Source organism: Gossypium hirsutum, chromosome D03, assembly GCF_007990345.1.
Source record: "Gossypium hirsutum isolate 1008001.06 chromosome D03, Gossypium_hirsutum_v2.1, whole genome shotgun sequence".
In the NCBI taxonomy this organism is placed as follows: Eukaryota; Viridiplantae; Streptophyta; class Magnoliopsida; order Malvales; family Malvaceae; genus Gossypium; species Gossypium hirsutum.
Genome location: NC_053439.1, coordinates 15,048,829 through 15,068,108, shown reverse-complemented (window position 1 = coordinate 15,068,108; position 19,280 = coordinate 15,048,829). Strand labels below are relative to the sequence as shown.

General features: G+C 33.6%; 1 protein-coding gene across 1 annotated transcript; it reads left to right on the top strand.

The window, feature by feature from the left end:
* The first annotated feature begins 1,854 nt into the window (after window positions 1-1,854).
* LOC107949596 (dynein light chain LC6, flagellar outer arm) lies at window positions 1,855-2,946 on the top strand. The gene is made up of 2 exons (XM_016884315.2): window positions 1,855-2,356; window positions 2,453-2,946. Exons 1-2 carry the CDS (start codon window positions 2,219-2,221, stop codon window positions 2,606-2,608), a joined length of 294 nt encoding a protein of 97 aa, XP_016739804.1. The 5' UTR covers window positions 1,855-2,218; the 3' UTR covers window positions 2,609-2,946.
* The last annotated feature ends 16,334 nt before the right edge of the window (window positions 2,947-19,280 follow it).

Here is a 19,280-nt window from a genome sequence, read left to right as displayed (position 1 = left end):
TTTTTGTTTCGAAATGAAAAGAGAATTAAGAGAAATTGGTTTTCTCTTTCACCCAAATTTCATTTTATAATTTACTTTAACTTATATTTTATAAAATAAAATATCTATATAATTCTTTAACCAGCCATATGATTGTAATTTAGTGTATAATTTTTATTTTAACCCCTTTATTTAAGTTCTAATTATAATATTATATTTTTACCACTTATGCGATTTAGTCCCTGTACTTAAATTAAGTACTAATTCTATGAAATTACCTAATCAAAATTCAATTCACTGCAATTATAACTCTGTAAATATTTAATAAAAATATTTACAAGTTCGGTTTATAGAATCGAGGTTTCGAAAATACACTTTCCGGCACCATTAGCATTCGGATCGTTACACTGACAGAGCCTTAACTTGATTGACATGATAAAATTAAAGGCACCCATGTGTTAAAAAAAATTAAACTTTCATATAAAATTGTTTATTTTTTAGATGATTTAATTTTAAATATTCTATATAATATATAAAATATTTTAAAAGCTTAAATAAAAAGTTGGTCCCAAATTATAACATTTTTTCTATTTAAGTACTTTAATATTTTTACAAAAATTGCCCCAACCTGTTTCTTCGCTTACAAAAATTCTCTTAACCAATTATTTAATGACACATGATGTTTTTAATTAAATAAAAAAATAGTTTTAATATTAAATGCAAATAAATTAAATTAGAGAAAAAGTTAATTTTTTTTCTTTTACATTCTCTCTTTCATCTTCATTTATTTCGTACTTCAAAATTCAGAAATTATAAGGCCAACTTAGAAGGCACAAAAAATCTTCGGGATGAAACCCACCATCTGAGCACATGCAAGTAGCCACCGCATTGATTGGCTTTGAGCTATTTCAGAAGATGGCAACAGTTGGAGTTGAGAAACTCAACACCCAAATTTCATCTTTGATGACTCGGGAAGAAATCTTGAGTAAAGCTGTAGAGCAGATAGCTTTCAGGGGAAATGCTTATGCAATTATCCAAGGGAGAAACAAGTAAAGCGCTACTCAAATGCAGCTTGTACCATTGTTGCTTTGCGAAGCATGGCAAATGCAATGAGCGCTGAGAGGAAAGAGAAAATCACAACTAGGATCGAGAACGTGAACAAACATCCATTAACGACGAAGGAAATTTTAACGTTTTCACTGCAAGAGATTGAGGAAATGGCAATTTATGGTCTACAATGTCTAGGAGAATGGGTCTTTACCAATTTGTTAACAAGGAGCCTAGAAAGATCCTCACAAATTTGGTGATTAAAGAGTAACAAAGAAAAAAAAAGTTGATCTAAGTCCATGGAGAAGAAACACTTGCGGTAAGGAAGGTTTTCGGAATTAGATAGTTGATCAAACCGGTCAATCATCGATTTTTGATATGATTTATTTGTCTAATTTAATTAAAAAATAATAAAAATTAAAAAAAATTACATATTTAAAAGTAAAGTAAATTGGTGTAAATGATTCTTTTAACCTGATTTGTAGGTTTACGGGCCAATCAATTCAACTTTTTATTTTGAACTGACAGTCTAATTGGTTCGATTCTCAAAACAGTAATGAGAAGGAAATGTAAAAAAATTGAGTAGTAAATTTGATTTTTTATAATTCAATATAATTATATTTTTAAAATTAAAAGTATCATGTGTTAATTAAAAGAAATTTTTTAAGGGAGAAAAAATTGACACAATTTATGTAACAAAATCATTGTTTAGGTAAAATTTTTTAAGTTAGAGGGCAATTTTTTATTGAACCGTTCTCGAACCTTTAAAGATAATAAAAAAATAAAATAAAGAAGCTTATTTGTTTTTGATTTCTCAAATTATTCACTGGACGGGTTCTGTAAAGTGAGTGAGATGAGATTCTATCAAAAACATAAAAAATTGAGAGGAGACAGGGACACTATAGTTGGACAAAGTGCCAGCCTAATATTGCGAATTTCTAAGACATGACTCACTCCTCCAATTGTGGAAAAGCAAGAGAGAGAACTTAAGAAGCCTTCGGGAAAAGCCTAAATTTCTTCCATTTTTGTTGGTTTCTAGCCTGGAAAAGAAAAGTGTGAAATTTGATCCAATTCTTTTTCTTCTGGTCTTAAAAGATAAGAAACAGTTACTCATTGATAAAATCCCAAACCTCAGATTCTTTTCTTTGATGGTTTTCTGGTTTTCCTGAGACAGAAAAGAGAGGAAACAAACATGTTAGAAGGGAAAGCTTTGGTGGATGACTCAGATATGCCATTGAAGATGCAGATTGAAGCAATGTCTTTTGCTTCTCAAGCTCTTGACCTTTATGATGTCTTTGACTGCATTTCCATTGCTGGTTATATAAAAAAGGTTTAATTTTGGGGAATGGTTTCCCTCTGGTTTAAATCCATTATATGATAAGCTTCTGTTCTTATGATGGTAAATTTTGTGCCTTTTTGTTGGCAGGAGTTTGATAGCAAGTATGGGAATGGATGGCAATGTGTGGTGGGTTCAAATTTTGGGTGTTTTTTCTCTCATTCTAAAGGGACTTTCATTTACTTTACATTAGAGAGACTCAAGTTCCTTATCTTCAAAGTGGCTTCATCTTCAACCTCTCCTTAAAACCCAACGCCATGGTTTCAACTTCATGGTTTTGTTGCAGTCTTGGTACAGGCAACAGTTGAAGAAGAATGAAGGCTAAAAAAGTGCTCTCAAGTTCCTTTTCTGTTAACTTTTTTCCTTCTGTATGTCAAACTATATGTATATAATATGAGCTCTGGAAGAAGAGGAAAACATCACAAGAGGCTCACAATTATAATTGATGTCATGTTTATAATAAGAATCTGGATTATCCAAATCCGCAAGGTTCTTCTTTACTTTTCGACCTGAGATTAGTAGATAAACTGACTCTAGTAGGCTTTTGCTTTATTTGATTAATCAATTTAACTTCATTGACTCGATCGATTAGCTCAAATAAAGTCGATTAATTCGGTCGTGTTCAAGCAATTCATAAAATTCCAAGACTTGAGCTTTCGGTTGTGTTCAGGCATCATACATTACAGACAAAAGAACTGCATTAGAAAGGAAATCTTAACATCCCTCCAGATGCAGCCAGCCTAACCGACCAATTCATCTCCAGAAGCTGGAAAAGACAGTCTGAAGATTATTAGAGCAACAGCCCACCGTATTACACCACTACACGAAGATAATATAAATATCAAATATCTGTCTCGGACATAAACAATATCACATTAGCACTTCAATTACAAAGTAAAATGCCCACTGCACAGGCCCAAGGCTTCAACACAAGCCCATTTTACATCAATTTCCTCAAATATCCCATATATCTTATTCCATAATTTTTGCAAAATAGGATATTTCGGTAAATGCGTCACATGCTCCAGATTCACCACAAATTTACAGAAAGTTCAATCAAGGTGACTTTTCCAAGATGGAATAAATTTATTTAAATAGTGATATTTTTTCATTTTCTCTCTAAATATTATTGTTTTGAGATCATTTTGTTTTTTTTTTCTTTTTTCTTTTTTTTGGGGGGGGAGCTACCTCGAGGTCCGTAGACTTTTAATTTTTATAGATTTTGTGCTCTTTCGATGTACGAAATGCGCTTAAAAGAACTTTTATATTCATTCGGTGATTTATCCCAAACTATAAAACTTAAACTTTTATCCAGAGTAAAATGATTTTATTTAGACAACAAGATCACATAGTGGTGCTTTATCCTACTATTAAATTTTATTATTACTAAATTATGTTTAGATTATAGTAAAGTAAATGATAATTTTTTTTAAATTATTAATAACTTGATCATCGAACTATTGTAATTTATAATAATCTAAATTTTAATGCCTTTACGATCAAGTCGAAGATCACTTAAAAAATGAACCTTTTGTGTGCAATATCTCAAATGAATCATTTTAAAATTATGACGAAGTTGTTTGCCGTATTAATTGAAAGATGGAGGTCAGAGACATATTTTCCATTTTTCATTTGAAGAAGAAACAATAACATTGGAAGATTTAAGCTCTAATGGCACACTTTTCAATCAATGAAAAAGTTACAACGGGAGAAAGTGCAATTGTGTGTGTATGCCTATTACACTACAATTTGCTGGGTACATGTAACGCCCTGATTTCTTAATTTTATTTTTACAAGTTTTGTTATAATTAAGTATCAGCATCAATGGTTAAAGTGCTTTAATTTAGTGTATGAAGTTGTGGGTTTGAGCCTCCTTGCAAGCAAATGTTATGTTTTTTATTCTTATTAAATTTTTTATTTTTCTTTTCCCAATATTCTTTTTTCCCTAGGTACAAAAAATACACGTTCCTTCTTCTCCAATTTTTTTTCCACTTCTTCTTTCTTGGTGGTTCAACAGTAGTTCATGCCATTTTGGGTTGCTTTTCGATTTCATTGCACGGGTTTTAATGTTGCTAGTGGGCGATTGGACTGTTGAGTAAGTGATGTTCCATCTTCTTTTCGTTTTTCTCGACTTAGAGAATATCTTTTTCGTGATAAATTTTTTTATTTAGGGAGTATGAATTCACTGTTATTTTTTTTCTCTTTGGGTTATATTGTTAGGTGAAGTTCAAGGAATCCGAAATTCTCTGGTTACGAATTAGAGCTTAGGGGCTGCCTTGGACGTGGGTAAGTTTTGAAGCGATAGTGGGTGCAATTTTTAGTTGAAATTGATTTTTATTGTGTTGTTGTCGAGAAGTTACTCGTTTAAAATTGTGGAATGGATATTGATTCTAGACGTTCTATTGTTGATTTTTAGGTTCTGGTTGTAACAGTCCGATTTTGACCCTAATCGGAATAGTGATTTCGGGACAATAAATTCGAGTCTCAAAAAACATTTTAATATTATTTTGTGAGTTTATTATGTTTGAATTTGATTGTGTGAAATTTTCGTGTTTTAATTTTTATCGTTTGAGTGACCGATTAAAGAAAATAGCTTAATCACGTAAAATGAAAATTTAGGGGTTAAATCTAAAAGTACCTAATTGTTGTTGTCTTTATAAAATAGGGGATTTATGATGCAATAAAGCCAAAATATAGTTAGTGGGTGGTATTGGTCAAGAATAACCTTTTATTATATGGTTTATATATTTAGAAACAAAGGTTAAATAAGTAAACTAATAATTATGATAATATATGTTATATTATATCAAATTAAACTCCATTTTTCTTCATCTTTCTTGACCGAAACTAAACTAAAGAAAACAAAGAAACAAAGCTAGGTATTCAGCCATTGATTAGTTTGATTCAAGGTGAGTTCTAGCTCGGTTTTTGATAATTTTTATGTTTTTGAGATCGTTGCTTTGAATACTTCAAAACCCATGTCTTAATTTTGTGAATCGATGATGATTTTGAAATGTGACATTGATGAATGTTTGAGTTTTATGATGTTAGTTGATAAAAAATGAAATATATGTGTTAAATTAACATGTTTTGTCTTTGATTTTTCGGTGAATTTGAGTAATTAGGGCTAAATTTCGAAAATAAATTTTTGAAGGACTAAAATGCGAAATAAATGAAATGCATGGACTTGTACGAATAAAAGGAAGATTCGGCCTAACTATGTTGTTGTGAGATTTTGTGTATTTTGTGTTTTATGCAATATGGGCTAAATTGTAAAAAGTGTAAAATATTATGGGCAAAATGGTAATTTTTCCATTTCTGTGTTTTTGAATTAGTTTATTTTGAATACATTTAAATCAAGAACCAAAGAAATCGGAGTTGGATCGAGGAAAAACCAAAGTCGTCGATTAATCGTCCTGTTCTAATTTTTCATCGTCCAAGGTAAGTCTATTAACAAATAAATGTCGTTAAATTAAAATGTATATGAATTTTAAATGCTGAATTTAATTGTATGAATTTTTCCTACTAATAGCCGAATGTATGGATGCTTATAAGTTTTGGGTACGAGTTCGATTTTACTAAGATACGATATTTGAAAAGCTTAGAATGAATCTTAAAGAATAAGTAGGATCTCCTATATATGAATTGTGTAAGATCGACTTTATATCAGTGATATTCAGGCTTTGTGCCTAGCAGGCCTTATGCTGGTGAATTTTATCAGGCTTTACGCCTAGCTGGCTTTATGTTGGTGTATCAGATTAGGCTTATGCCTAGCAGGCTTCGTGCCGGTGTATCATATCTAGATTTGTGATTAGTAGGCTTTATGCCGATGTGGTATCGAATGGGTTTAATAAGTTATAATGATCAGGTATGTGAAGTTTAATTACCTATTTGATAATTAGGTAAGTAATTTGGTTGATTATATAACAAAAATGATAAACATTGCTATTATAAGTATATGTGTTTATATAATACATATATTCGGCCTTATGTTAATTATTGGTATATGATTGGAAGCTTGTGTATAAACAAATGGCTATGACAAAAATGACTTGAGATTAATGAATGTATTAGTAATGTTTATATATGTGTATATTCGGCTTTGATAAATTGCTTATGAAATTATATGATTTATATATATTTGTTAAAGGCTTATTAAACTATGTTAGCTTACTTTGTATTTTTATTTGTCATTGATTTATAGATTTTAGGGGTCGTTATGTGCTCGGGGATCGCTAGTGAAGTCATTCACACTGTCGTCTACTTTCAGTACTTTTAAAAGTTTTATTTCGAACTTATGGCATGTATAGGCTAATATGTATTTTGGTCTGATTTTGGACATGTATATAATAAGTCATGCGAAAATAGCTTGTTCATTTTGTAAATCTTGAAATTTATGCTTTTGCTTGATGATTGTGTATGGTTATGATTGGTTGATTAGGTTTTTACATATATATAATGTGTCTAGCAATGAGTTAAATTGGTAAATGGTGTCTTTTGATTAAAGGTTAAATATGAGTAGTGCATATATTTAGCTAGTATTTGACTAGGGTATTTGACTAGTTAGGCTCGGTTTTGAATGATAAAGAATTTACATGATCTAAATGACATGGAAGTTAATTTGCATGATTGATATTTGAAAGTGTTAATTAATTGTATATCTATGAATTAGAGGTATGATAATTCACATGCGAATTAGATATGGGAATCATGTTTGCAGTTGAATAGAACATATTAGATATGTTAATTAGCTTGCAAATTAGATATTTATGATTTGGCATTTATATTCTAAAATGGTTAAAAATTTAATTTGGTAAAATGTATATATGGATATAATGTTTAAAATGAAATGATATGGTAATTGAATATAGAAATGGTTTTTGGTTTTAGGGTGTTATTTGTATGGTTTGATGATGTTAAAATATAGATGTTCATGAATATAATTACGTAACATTTTATGAGTAAATGATTATTGAATTGTGAGATATGACTAAAGTATTTTAATAGGTGCATGTATAATGTTTATTAAATATTACATGTGTTATTTAGTTAATGGTATAGGTTGGAACGATGTAATATGCGAAAGTATTCAATTTTATAAAATGGTATGATTGTTGATTTGCTATGAAATGGATGTAATCAAATAGGTGTCTTGATATATATATGCTCGATACATAAAATAAAATATGATTGATTATAAATTGTGTATTCGAATATCCTAGAAACGATGGTTACAAGGCTTGAATTTTTCTAATTATCAAATATGTACAAGTTGATTTTGATATTTGAGGGCTTGGCTTGAAACTTTTGAATTAGCAAATGTAATTGAAATGGTTAGATATTGAATCATAGTTCGTTTAAGTGAATGTTCGATAAAGCATGATTTGTGTGATTAGATATGTGATACAAATAAATAATTTTGACTTGTATGAATAGGAAGTTGGTTTATTAATTTACTTCGGAAAAACAAATTTACATTACTGTGCATATGAATTGTAAAGAATGTCTTATTTGAACTTTGTTTTGTTTGGTAATGCCTCGTAACCTTAGTCTAACGATGGACATGGGTTAGGGGTGGTACATTTTATTGGTATCAGAGCTACGGTTTAGTCGATTCTCGGACTAACGTAGCGCGTATGAGTGTAGCTATACATGGCATAATCTGTAATGCGATAGTGTGATGATTCCTGACATTTGCAAATATGTTTTTGTATAGTAAATAGATCCCGATAGAGTCGTAGCAGATGATGTTGAAGGTATAGCGCCTGCTCCCGTGTATTGGACAACGCCAGTTGATTCTCGGCCTACCTCGAGTAGCCTTGAGGGGGAGGCTAAACAAGCCTTCTATCAAATGATGAACGATTAGTTTACTTAGTATATCTAAACTAACCAACTGCTCAACAACCCCATTCCCTAATAATCCATCTCCGATACTTGTGGTACCCCCGATGATTGATCCGATGAGATTCAATAAGCCCTCTGTTGATAAAATTAGAAAATACGGGGCCGAAAAATTTAGGGCCACAGTTAATGATGATGCTGAGCGGGATGAATTTTGGCTCGATAACACCATTCGTGTATTCGAAGAACTGTCATGTACACTTGACAAGTGTTTGAAATGTGCCATACCTTTGTTACACAATTCTGCCTATCATTGGTGGAATACTTTAGTGCCGATTGTGCCGAAAAAGCGGTCACCTGGGAATTCTTTTAGACTGAGTTCCACAAGAAATATATTAGTTAGAGATTCATTGATCAGAAACGTAAAGAATTTCTAGAGCTTAAACAGGGTCGTATGACTATCACTGAATACGAGCGGGAATTTGTGGACTCAGTAGATATACCAGAGAGTGTGTTTCGGCTGAAGCTACGATGTGTAAATGATTCGAAGACGGGCTGAATAAAGATATTAAATTGCTTGTTGGCATACTTGAAATCAAAGAGTTCGTGGTACTGGTCGAGCGAGCCTGTAAAGCTGAAGAGCTCAGGAAAGAGAAAAAAAAAGCTGATTTTGAAGCTAGAGATTCTCGTAAAAGATCATCAGGTAAGACTTTTCACTCAGCATCGAAAAAGTTCAGGGAGGATTATAGCCGATCTAAAGCTACTACAGGCTTTTCAAGACGAGATCGAGATCGACCTCCTGTGAGTTCATGAGCCATTTCGATTGCTAGTGTTGGCAACATTCTATAGAATAGATTCGAGTGCAAGCATTGTGGTAAATGGCATCCTGGAGATTGCAGATTGCATGATCGGTCTTGTTTCAAGTGTGGATCGATGAATCATTTTATCCGGGAGTGCCCGATGTTAGCTGAGAAATATACTGTTCATAGCGTGAATCTGAGTAATATGTCATTGCGAGGTAGACCACCCAGGCATTTGGGTAATGTAAGTGGCAGTTAGAGAGGGAAAAATATACGATAGTTCAACCTGAAGCTCGTGCACCTGCTAGAGCATATGCTATACGCGCTTAGGAGGAGGCTTCTTCCCTAGATGTCATTACTGGTACTTTCACTCTCTATGATACTAATGTTATTGCATTGATTGATCCTGGTTCGACTCATTCATATGTATGTGAGACTTTAGTATCCAGTGAGACTTTGCCTGTTGAGTCTACTGAGTTAGTAATTAAAGTATCGAACCCCCTTTGTCAGTGTGTTTTGGTTGACAAAGTGTGTAAGAATTGTCCGTTGATGATTCGAGATTCGTGTTTTCTAGCTGATTTGATGTTGTTTCCATTCAACAAGTTCAATATAATTCTAGGTATGGACTGTTTGACTTTACACGATGCTGTGGTTAACTGCAAAAGAAAGACTATTGATTTAAGGTGCCAGAATGACGAGATTATTTGGATTAAATCGAATGATCTGAATGGTTTACCAGCAGCGATATCTTCAATGTTGGCTCAAAAGTATGTGATAAAAGGGTGTGAAGCTTACTTTGCATATATTCTTGATAGTAAAGTGATTAAATCTGTACCAGTTGTGTGTGAGTATTCGAATGCGTTTCCTGAAGAATTACCGGGTTTGCCACCTACTCGAGAGGTAGCGTTTGGTATTGAGTTAGTATCGGGGGCGACTCCTATTTCGATAGCTCCGTACCGTATGGCACCAACTGAATTAAGAGAGTTGAAAGTACAGTTGCAAGAGTTGACAGATAGAGGTTTCGTACGACCGAGTTTCTCTCCTGGGGTACGCCAGTTCTATTTGTGAAAAAGAAAGATGAAACGATGAGAATGTGCATTGATTACTGGCAGCTTAATAAAGTGACAATAAAGAATAAATATCTGTTGCCACGTTTTGACGACTTGTTCGATCAGCTAAAAGGGGCTTCAGTGTTTTCGAAGATAGATTTGAGATCGAGTTACTATCAGTTGCGAGTCAAAGACTTTGATGTGCCAAAGAAAGCTTTCCGAACGAGGTACGAACATTAAGAGTTCCTGGTTATGCCTTTCGGACTTACAATGCACCTGCTGTTTTCATGGATTTGATGAATCGAATCTTTAGACAGTATTTGGATCGGTTTGTGGTAGTATTCATAGATGACATTTTGATCTATTCTCGTGATGAAACTGAGCATGCCGAACATTTGAGACTTGTGTTGCAGACTTTGCGAGATAAACAGTTGTAGCTTATGCCTCGAGACATTTAAAGCTATTTGAAAAGAACTATTCGATGCATGATCTCGAATTGGCCGCTATTGTATTTGCTTTGAAAATTTGGTGCCACTATTTATTCGGTGAAAAATGTCATGTTTATTCTGATCACAAAAGCCTGAAATATTTTATGACTTAGAAGGATCTGAATTTGAGACAGCCACAGTGGTTAAACTTGCTAAAATATTATGAGCTTGTGATTGATTATCATTCGGGAAGGCTAATGTTGTTGCTGATGCCCTAAGTCGAAAATCACTATTTGCTTTGCGTGCAATGAACGCGCATATAGCTATGTTTTATAATGGTGCGATAATAGCTAAGTTAAAAGCAAAATCGTTATTTGTTCAACAGATTTGTGAAGTTTAGAAAGTCGATGATGATTTAATTGCAAAACGGGCTCAGTATGACTTGAATGTTGATTCAGAGTTTCTAGTGGATGCTGAGGATTGTTTGAGATTCAGAAACTGATTATATGTTCCAAAAAATTTAGAGTTAATTCATATGATATTGAATGAAGCTTATAATAGTCGATTATCTATTCATCCGGGTAGCACGAAAATGTATAACGATCTAAAACAACACTATTGGTGGCATGGTATGAAACGAGACATTTCTAACTTTGTTTCGAAATGTTTAATATGTCAGCAAGTAAAAGCCAAACATCAGGTACCTTCTAGATTGCTTCAGCCGATCATGATACCTGAATGGAAATGAGACTGAGTCACGATGGATTTTGTATCTGGTTTACCGTTGACACCTAGCAAGAAAGATGCAATCTGGGTTATTGTTGATAGATTGACAAAATCGACTCACTTTGTTTTGGTCCATACTGATTATTCACTTGATAAACTTGTCGAATTATATATTTCTCAGATTGTGAGATTGCACGGGGTACCTATTTCTATTGTTTCAGATAGAGGTCCGAGGTTTACATCGTGGTTTGGAAGAAACTGCAAGATGCACTAGGTACTAAACTGCATTTTAGCTCTGCTTTTCATCCCCAGACTGATGGTCAGTCCGAACGAATCATTCAGATACTTGATGATATGTTGAGATGTTGCATTCTCGAGTTCAAAGGTACATGGGATCGATACTTTCCTCTGATTGAAATTGCGTACAATAATAGCTTTCAATCGAGTATCAAAATAGAACTTTACGAGGCTTTGTATGGTCGTAAATTTCGTACACCTTTGTGTTGGACTAAACTCAGCGAAAACAAGATATACGGGGTCGATTTGATTAAAGAGACTGAAAGGAAAGTGGAAGTGATACACAATAGTCTGAAAACAGCATCGAATCGTCAGAAATCGTATGCAGACTTGAAAAGAAAAGATATAGAGTTTCAGATCGGGGACAAAATATTTTTGAAAGTCTCGCTGTGGAAGAAAATACTTAGATTCAGTCGCAAAGACAAATTGAGTCTGAGATTTATTGGACCGTATGAGATTATAGAGCGTATTGGGCTGGTTGCTTATAGACCAGTGTTGCCACCTGAACTAGAAAAGATTCACAATGTGTTCCATGTCTCGATGCTTCGTAGATACTGATCCGATTCTTCAGATGTGATTAGTCCGTCAAAGATCAAGGTACAGTCTAACTTGAGTTATGAGGAAGAATCGATTCGTATTCTAGCTCACGAAGTTAAAGAATTGCGAAATAAGAAAATTTCGTTAGTAAAAGTGCTGTGGCATAAACATAGGGTCGAGGAAGGAACATGGGAACTAGAAGATTCGATGAAAGAACGTTATCCCAATCTATTCACTGGTAAGATTTTCGGGGACGAAAATTCCTAAGGGAGAGAGTTGTAACAGCCCGATTTTAACCCTAATCGGAATAGTGGTTTTGAAACCACAAATCTGAGTATGCAAAATATTTTAATATTATTTTGCGCGTTTATTATGTGTGAATTTGATTGTGTGAAATTTTCGTGTTTTAATTTTTATCGTTTGAGTGACATATTAAAGAAAATGGGTTAATCGCGTAAAATGAAAATTTAGAGGTTAAATTTAAAAGTACCTAATAGTTGTTGTCTTTATAAAATAGGGGATTTATGATGAAATAAAGCCAAAATATAGTTAGTGGGTGGTATTGGTCAAGAATAACCTTGTATTATAAGGTTTAAATATTTAGAAACAAAGGTTAAATAAGCAAACTAATAATTATGATAATATAAGTTATATTATATCAAATTAAACTCCATTTTTCTTCATATTTCCTAACCGAAACTAAAATAAAGAAATAAAAGAAACAAAGCTAGGTATTCGACCATTGATTAGTTTGATTCAAGGTGAGTTCTAGCTCGATTTTTGATAATTTTTATGTTTTTGAGATCGTTGCTTCAAATACTTCAAAACCCATGTCTTAATTTTGTGAATTGATGATGATTTTGAAATGTGCCATTGATGAATGTTTGAGTTTTATGATGTTAGTTGATGAAAAATGAAATATATGTGTTAGATTAACATGTTTTGTCTTTGAATTTTATGTGAATTTGAGTAATTAGGGCTAAATTCAGAAAATAAATTTTTGAAGGACTAAAATGTGAAATAAATGAAATGCATGGACTTGTATGAATAAAATGAAGATTCGGCCTAACTATGTTGTTGTGAGATTTTGTGTATTTTGTGTTTTATGCAATAGGGACTAAATTGTAAAAAGTGTAAAATATTAGGGGCAAAATGGTAATTTTCCCATTTCTATGTTTTTGGACTAAATTGAATGAAATTATATTTAAATTAGTTTATTTTGAATACATTTTGATCAAGAACCAAAGAAACCGGAGTTGGATCGAGGAAAAACCAAAGTCGTCGATTAATCGTCCTGTTCCGATTTTTCATCGTCCGAGGTAAGTCTATTAGCAAATAAATGTCGTTAGATTAGAATGTATACGAATTTTATATGCTGAATTTAATTGTATGAATTTTTCCTACTAATAGTCGAATGTATGGATGCTTGTAAGTTTTGGGTACGAGTTCGATTTTACTAAGAGACGATATTTGAAAAGCTTAGAATGAATCTTAAAGACTAAGTAGGATCTCCTATATATGAATTGAGTAAGATCGACTTTATATCAGTGATATTCAAGCTCTATGCCTAGCAGGCCTTATGTCGGTGAATTTTATCAGGCTTTATGCCTAGCAAGCTTTATGCTGGTGTATCAGATCCGGCTTTATGCCTAGTAAGCTTCTTGCTGGTGTATAATATCTGGATTTGTGATTAGTAGGCTTTATGCTGATGTGGTATCGAATGGGTTTAATAAGTTATAATGATCAAGTATGTGAAGTTTAATTACCTATTTGATAATTAGGTAAGTAATTTGGTTGGTTATATAACAAAAATGATACACATTGCTATTATAAGTATATGTGTTTATATAATAGGTATATTCGGCCTTATGTTAATTATTGGTATATGATTGGAAGCTTGTGTATAAACAAATGGCTATGATAAAAATGACTTGAAATTAATGAATGTATTAGTAATTTTTATATATGTGTATACTCGGCTTTGATAACTTGCTTATGAAATTATATGATTTATATATATCTGTTAAAGGCTTACTAAACTAAGTTAGCTTACTTTGTATTTTTATTTGTCATTGATTTATAGATTTTGGGGGTCGTTACGTGCTCGGGGATCGTTAGTGAAGTCATTGACACTGCCGTCTACTTTCGGTACTTTTAAAAGTTTTATTTTGAACTTATGGCATGTATAGGCTAATATGTATTTTGGTCTGATTTTGGACATGTATATAATAAGTCATGCGAAAATGGCTTGTTCATTTTGTAAATCTTAAAATTTATGCTTTTGCTTGATGATTGTGTATGGTTATGATTGGTTGATTAGGTTTTGGCATATATATAATGTGTCTAGCAATGAGTTAAATTTGTAAATGGTGTGTTTTGATTAAAGGTTAAATATGAGTAGTGCATATGTTTAGCTAGTATTCGACTAGGGTATTTGACTAGTTAGGCTCGGTTTTGAATGATAAAGAATGTACATGATCTAAATGACATGAAAGTTAATTTGGATGATTGATATTTGAAAGTGTTAATTAATTGTATATATATGAATTAGAGGTATGATAATTCACATGCGAATTAGATATGGGAATCATGTTTGCGGTTGAATAGAACATATTAGATATGTTAATTAGCTTGCAAATTAGATATTTATGATTTCGCGTCTATATTCTAAAATGGTTAAAAATTTAATATGGTAAAATGTATATACGAATATAATTTTTTAAATGAAATGATATGGTAATTGAATATAGAAATGGTTTTTGGTTTTAGGGTGTTATTTGTATGGTTTGATGATGTTAAAATATAGTTGGTTATGAATAGAATTACTTAACGTTTTATGAGTAAATGATTATTCAATTGTGAGATATGACTAAAGTATTTTAATAGGTGCATGTATAATGTTTATTAAATATTACGTGTGTTATTTAGTTAATGGTATAGGTTGGAAATATGTAATATGCGAAAGAATTCAGTTTTATAAAATGGTATGATTATTGATTTGCGATGAAATGGATGTAATCAAATAGGTGTCTCGATATATATATATATATGCTCAGTACATAAAATAAAATATGATTGATTATAAATTGAGTATTCGAATATCCTAGAAACGATGGTCACAGGGCTTGAATTTTTCTAATTATCAAATATGTACAAGTTGGTTTTGATATTTTAGGGCTTGGCTTGAAGCTTTTGAATTAGAAAATGTAATTGAAATGGTTAGATATTGAATTATAGTTTGTTTAAGAGAATGTTCGGTAAAGCATGATTTGTGTGATTAGATATGTGATTCAAATAAATGATTTTGACTTGTATAAATAGGAAGTTGGTTTGTTAATTTACTTGGAAAAAAATTACATTATTGTGCGTATGAATTGTAAAGAATGTCTGATTTGAACTGTGTTTTGTTTGGTAATGCCTCGTGACCCTAGTCTAACGACAGACATGGGTTTGGGGTGTTACACTGGTTATCTCGTGGGAGTATTAGTGTCTAAATTGAGCCAGGTGTGTAATGAGAAACTCAAGAAATGACGATCGATGAAAGCCAAAATTAGGGTCTGTCGATGCCACATGATTGTATGGCAGGTTGTGTACGACACACTGCCGCGTGACGAGCATGTGGACCATGTGCCAGGCTGTGTGGGACTCACGGGCAAGGCTATTTTGGGCATGTGGGCCCAAATTTTTGAAGTTTGTTTTCTAGGGTCGTACATGTCATCTCGATCAACTGTAGGCCTTCCTAGGGTTGGTACGTGTGGTATAAGCTTTAAAGCATGAAATTTGCTACTCTGTTAGATTGAAATTGACGTAAATAACATTTATAAGAGTATTATGAAATACGGTATGTATGATCTGCTCTGTTATGTATAAGCATGTGTAATATCTGTTATACGAGCAAGCATGATATGTTAATTCTGATATCTGTTAATCTATTTTATCTGATATTCTATCAGTATCTAGCTATGGGGCGGGATTTTCATTGTGAGGAAGTGTTCTGTGTGAGGCGATATGTCACCATTATGCTGGTAGCATTGCTGCGACTACTCTGGAAAGTGTTGTATAGGCACTACGCAGTGTGTAGGGTGGGTGTTTGAAACCCCACGTGGTGTGTTGGGATGGTCAGAGTTGGTGTGTAGAGGATGGGGGTAGGATTATGTATATATGTATCTGTAGGATTATGTATATATGTATCTGTATGATCCTATTTTGACCTGGGTGTGTTCTGATGCAAGATGGTAAGGTTGTGGTTTATGTGTGTCGACAACTTAAGTCACACGAGGGGAATTATCTGACGCACGATCTCAAATTGGCTACCATGGTTTTTGCCTTAAAGATTTGGATGCATTATCTGTATGATGAGAGGAATATCATCTAAAGCGATCACAAGAGCCTTAAGTATCTCCTTACTTAGGAGGAGTTGAAACTTAGGCAGCGTAGATGGATTGAACTCCTCAAGGATTATGATTGCATTATAAAGTATCATCCCAGTAAGGCCAATATGGTGGTCGATGCTCTTAGTCATGGACAATGTCTGATTTGAGAGCGATGTTTGCTAGCCTAAGTCTGTTTGATGATGGGAGTTTACTAGTCGAGTTGCATGTTAAGCCAACTTGGATTGATCAGATTCGGGATAAATAGTTAGGGGATGATTCTCTAGTTCTGCGTTTCTGTCAGGTAGATGATGGTAGTACGTCTGATTTTGGGTTGAATAGTGATTGGGTTCTATGTTTTCGAGGACGGGTTTGTGTACCATGACTTTGATTTGAGACAGTCTATTCTGAGGGAAGTGCATAGTAGCCTATATGCTATGCATCCCGGTGGAAATAAGATGTATTGGGATCTTCATGAACTGTATTGGTGGCCGGGTTTGAAACGAGAGGTAATGGATTTTATTTCTCATTGTCTGACGTGCCAGCAAGTTAAAGCTGAGCATCAGTTGCCTTCATGTTTGCTTCAACCCATTAAGATTCCCTTATGTAAATGAGAACGTGTAACTATGGACTTCGTTAGTGGGTTGTCGTTAACACTTACTAAGAAAGATTCTGTATGGGTCATTGTGGATCGGTTGATCGAGTCTGCCCACTTCATTCCTGTTCAGACAAATTATTCTCTTTAGAAGTTAGCCAAGCTATACATTTATGAGATTGTGAGACTTCATGGGGTTCTAGTTTCAATTATTTCTAGTAGAGATCTTCGCTTTGCTTCTCGATTTTGGAGGAAGCTTTATGATGCTCTAGGTTCGAGATTGGAATTCAGTACTGTGTTTCATCCTCAGAAAGATGGTCAATCTGAGAGGGTGATTCAGATACTAGAGGATATGCTTCAGAGTTGTGTGAGTATTTTTGAGGTAGTTGGAAGGGTTTTCTGCCATTAGCCAAGTTCATCTACAATAACAGTTTTCAGCCTAGCATTCAGATGGTACCTTATAAGGCTCTGTATGGTCGTAAGTGTCGTACCCTGCTGTGTTGGGTGAATGGCGAGTTTTGGGTCCTGAGTTGGTTTCTGAGACTGAAGACAAATTTAGATTGATTCGAGATCATCTTAAAGGTGGCTTCTGATAGGCAGAAGTCTTATGTGGATTTGTAAAGGAGGGACATTGACTATTCTGTAGGGGATGGTGTATTTCTTAAGGTTTCGTCATGGAAGAAGGTTCTATGGTTTGGCCGTAAGGGTAGTTGAGCCTTAGGTTCAATGGGTCGTATCGAATTCTGAAGCGTGTGAAACTGGTTGCTTATCAATTAGAGCTACCTCCAAAGTTAGACCGTATTCATGATGTGTTTTACGTCTCCATGTTGAGGTGGTATCGATCGGACTTATCTCATATTGTTCCTGTTGAGGAGATTGAGGTTAGACCAGATTTGATTTTTAAGGAGGAGTTGGTTCCTATTTTGGATCATGATGTGAAAGTTTTGTGGAGGAAATCTATTCCATTAGTGAAGTTTCTGCGGTAGAATCATGGCACCGAGGAAGCCACATAGAAACCTTAAGACTCAATTCGTCAATAGTATCCGCATCTGTTTAAGTCAGGTAAATTTCAAGGTCGAAATTTCTTTTAGGGGGTAGAGTTTTAATGCCCTGCTTTCTTAATTTTGTTTTTAAAAGTTCTGTCATAATTAGGTATCTACATCAGTGGTTAAAATGCCTTAATTCAGTGTCTGAAGTCTTGGGTTTGAGCCTTCTCGTAGGAAAATGTTATGTTTTTTTATGCTTGTGTCATCAAGTGGTTAGGTTTTGTTTAAAATCCAAAATTTTGAAAACAAAAATCTAAGTACTTATCCAAGTGAGTGGCTGGTTATCAGAATATATGATTTATCCATTTAGTTATTATTCTTATTCTTATTTTATTATTTTATTATTTTTTCCTAATATTCTTTTTTCCCTAAGTAAAAAAAATACACGTTTCTTCTTCTTTAATTTTTTCCACTTCTTCTTTCTTGGTGGTTCAGCTGCAGTTCATGCCATTTTGGGTTGCTTTTCGATTCTGTTGCATGGGTTTTAGTGTTGCTAGTGGATGATTGGACTGTATGAATATCTTTTCATTTTCCTCGACTCAGAGAATATCTTTTCGATGAGAAACCTTTTTATTTAGGGGTATGAATTCACTATTTTTTCTCTTTGGGTTAATTATTTGGTGAAGTTCAAGGAATCCAAAATTCTTCGGTTACAAATTAAAACTTAGGAGCTGTCGTGGACGTGGGTAAGTTTTGAAGCGATTGTGGGTACAATTTTTAGTTGAAATTGATTTTGATTGCGTTGTTCTCAAGAAGTTACTCGATTAAAATTATGGAATGGATATTGATTCTAGACATTCTATTGTCGATTTTTAGGTTCTGGTTATCTCACGAGAGCATTAGCATTAAAATCGAGCCGGGTGTGTAACAAGAAACTCAAAAAATGGTTATTAGTGAAAGCCAAAATTGGGGCGTATCGATGCCACACGGTCGTGTGCCTGGCAATGTGTGACACATGGCCGCGTGACGAGCATGTGGGCCGTGTGCAAGGCCATGTGGGCCCATATGGGCATGTGGGCCAAAATTTATGAATTTTTGTCCTAGGGTCGTACATGTCGTCTCGATAGACTGTAGGTCTGTCGTAGGGTTGGTACGTGCGATGTAAGCCTTAAAGCATGAAATCTGCTACTCTGTTAGATTGGAATTGACGTAAATAACTTTTATATGAGTATTATGAAATACGGTATGTATGATCTGCTCTGTTATGTATAACCATGTGTAATATCTTT

Bases quoted from the DNA above. Each gene is read 5' to 3' on its own strand.
- LOC107949596 (XM_016884315.2), top strand. From the start codon at position 2,219: ATGTTAGAAGGGAAAGCTTTGGTGGATGACTCAGATATGCCATTGAAG. The intron at 2,357-2,452 runs GTTTAATTTTGG...TTTTGTTGGCAG, and splicing joins TTGCTGGTTATATAAAAAAG to GAGTTTGATAGCAAGTATGG.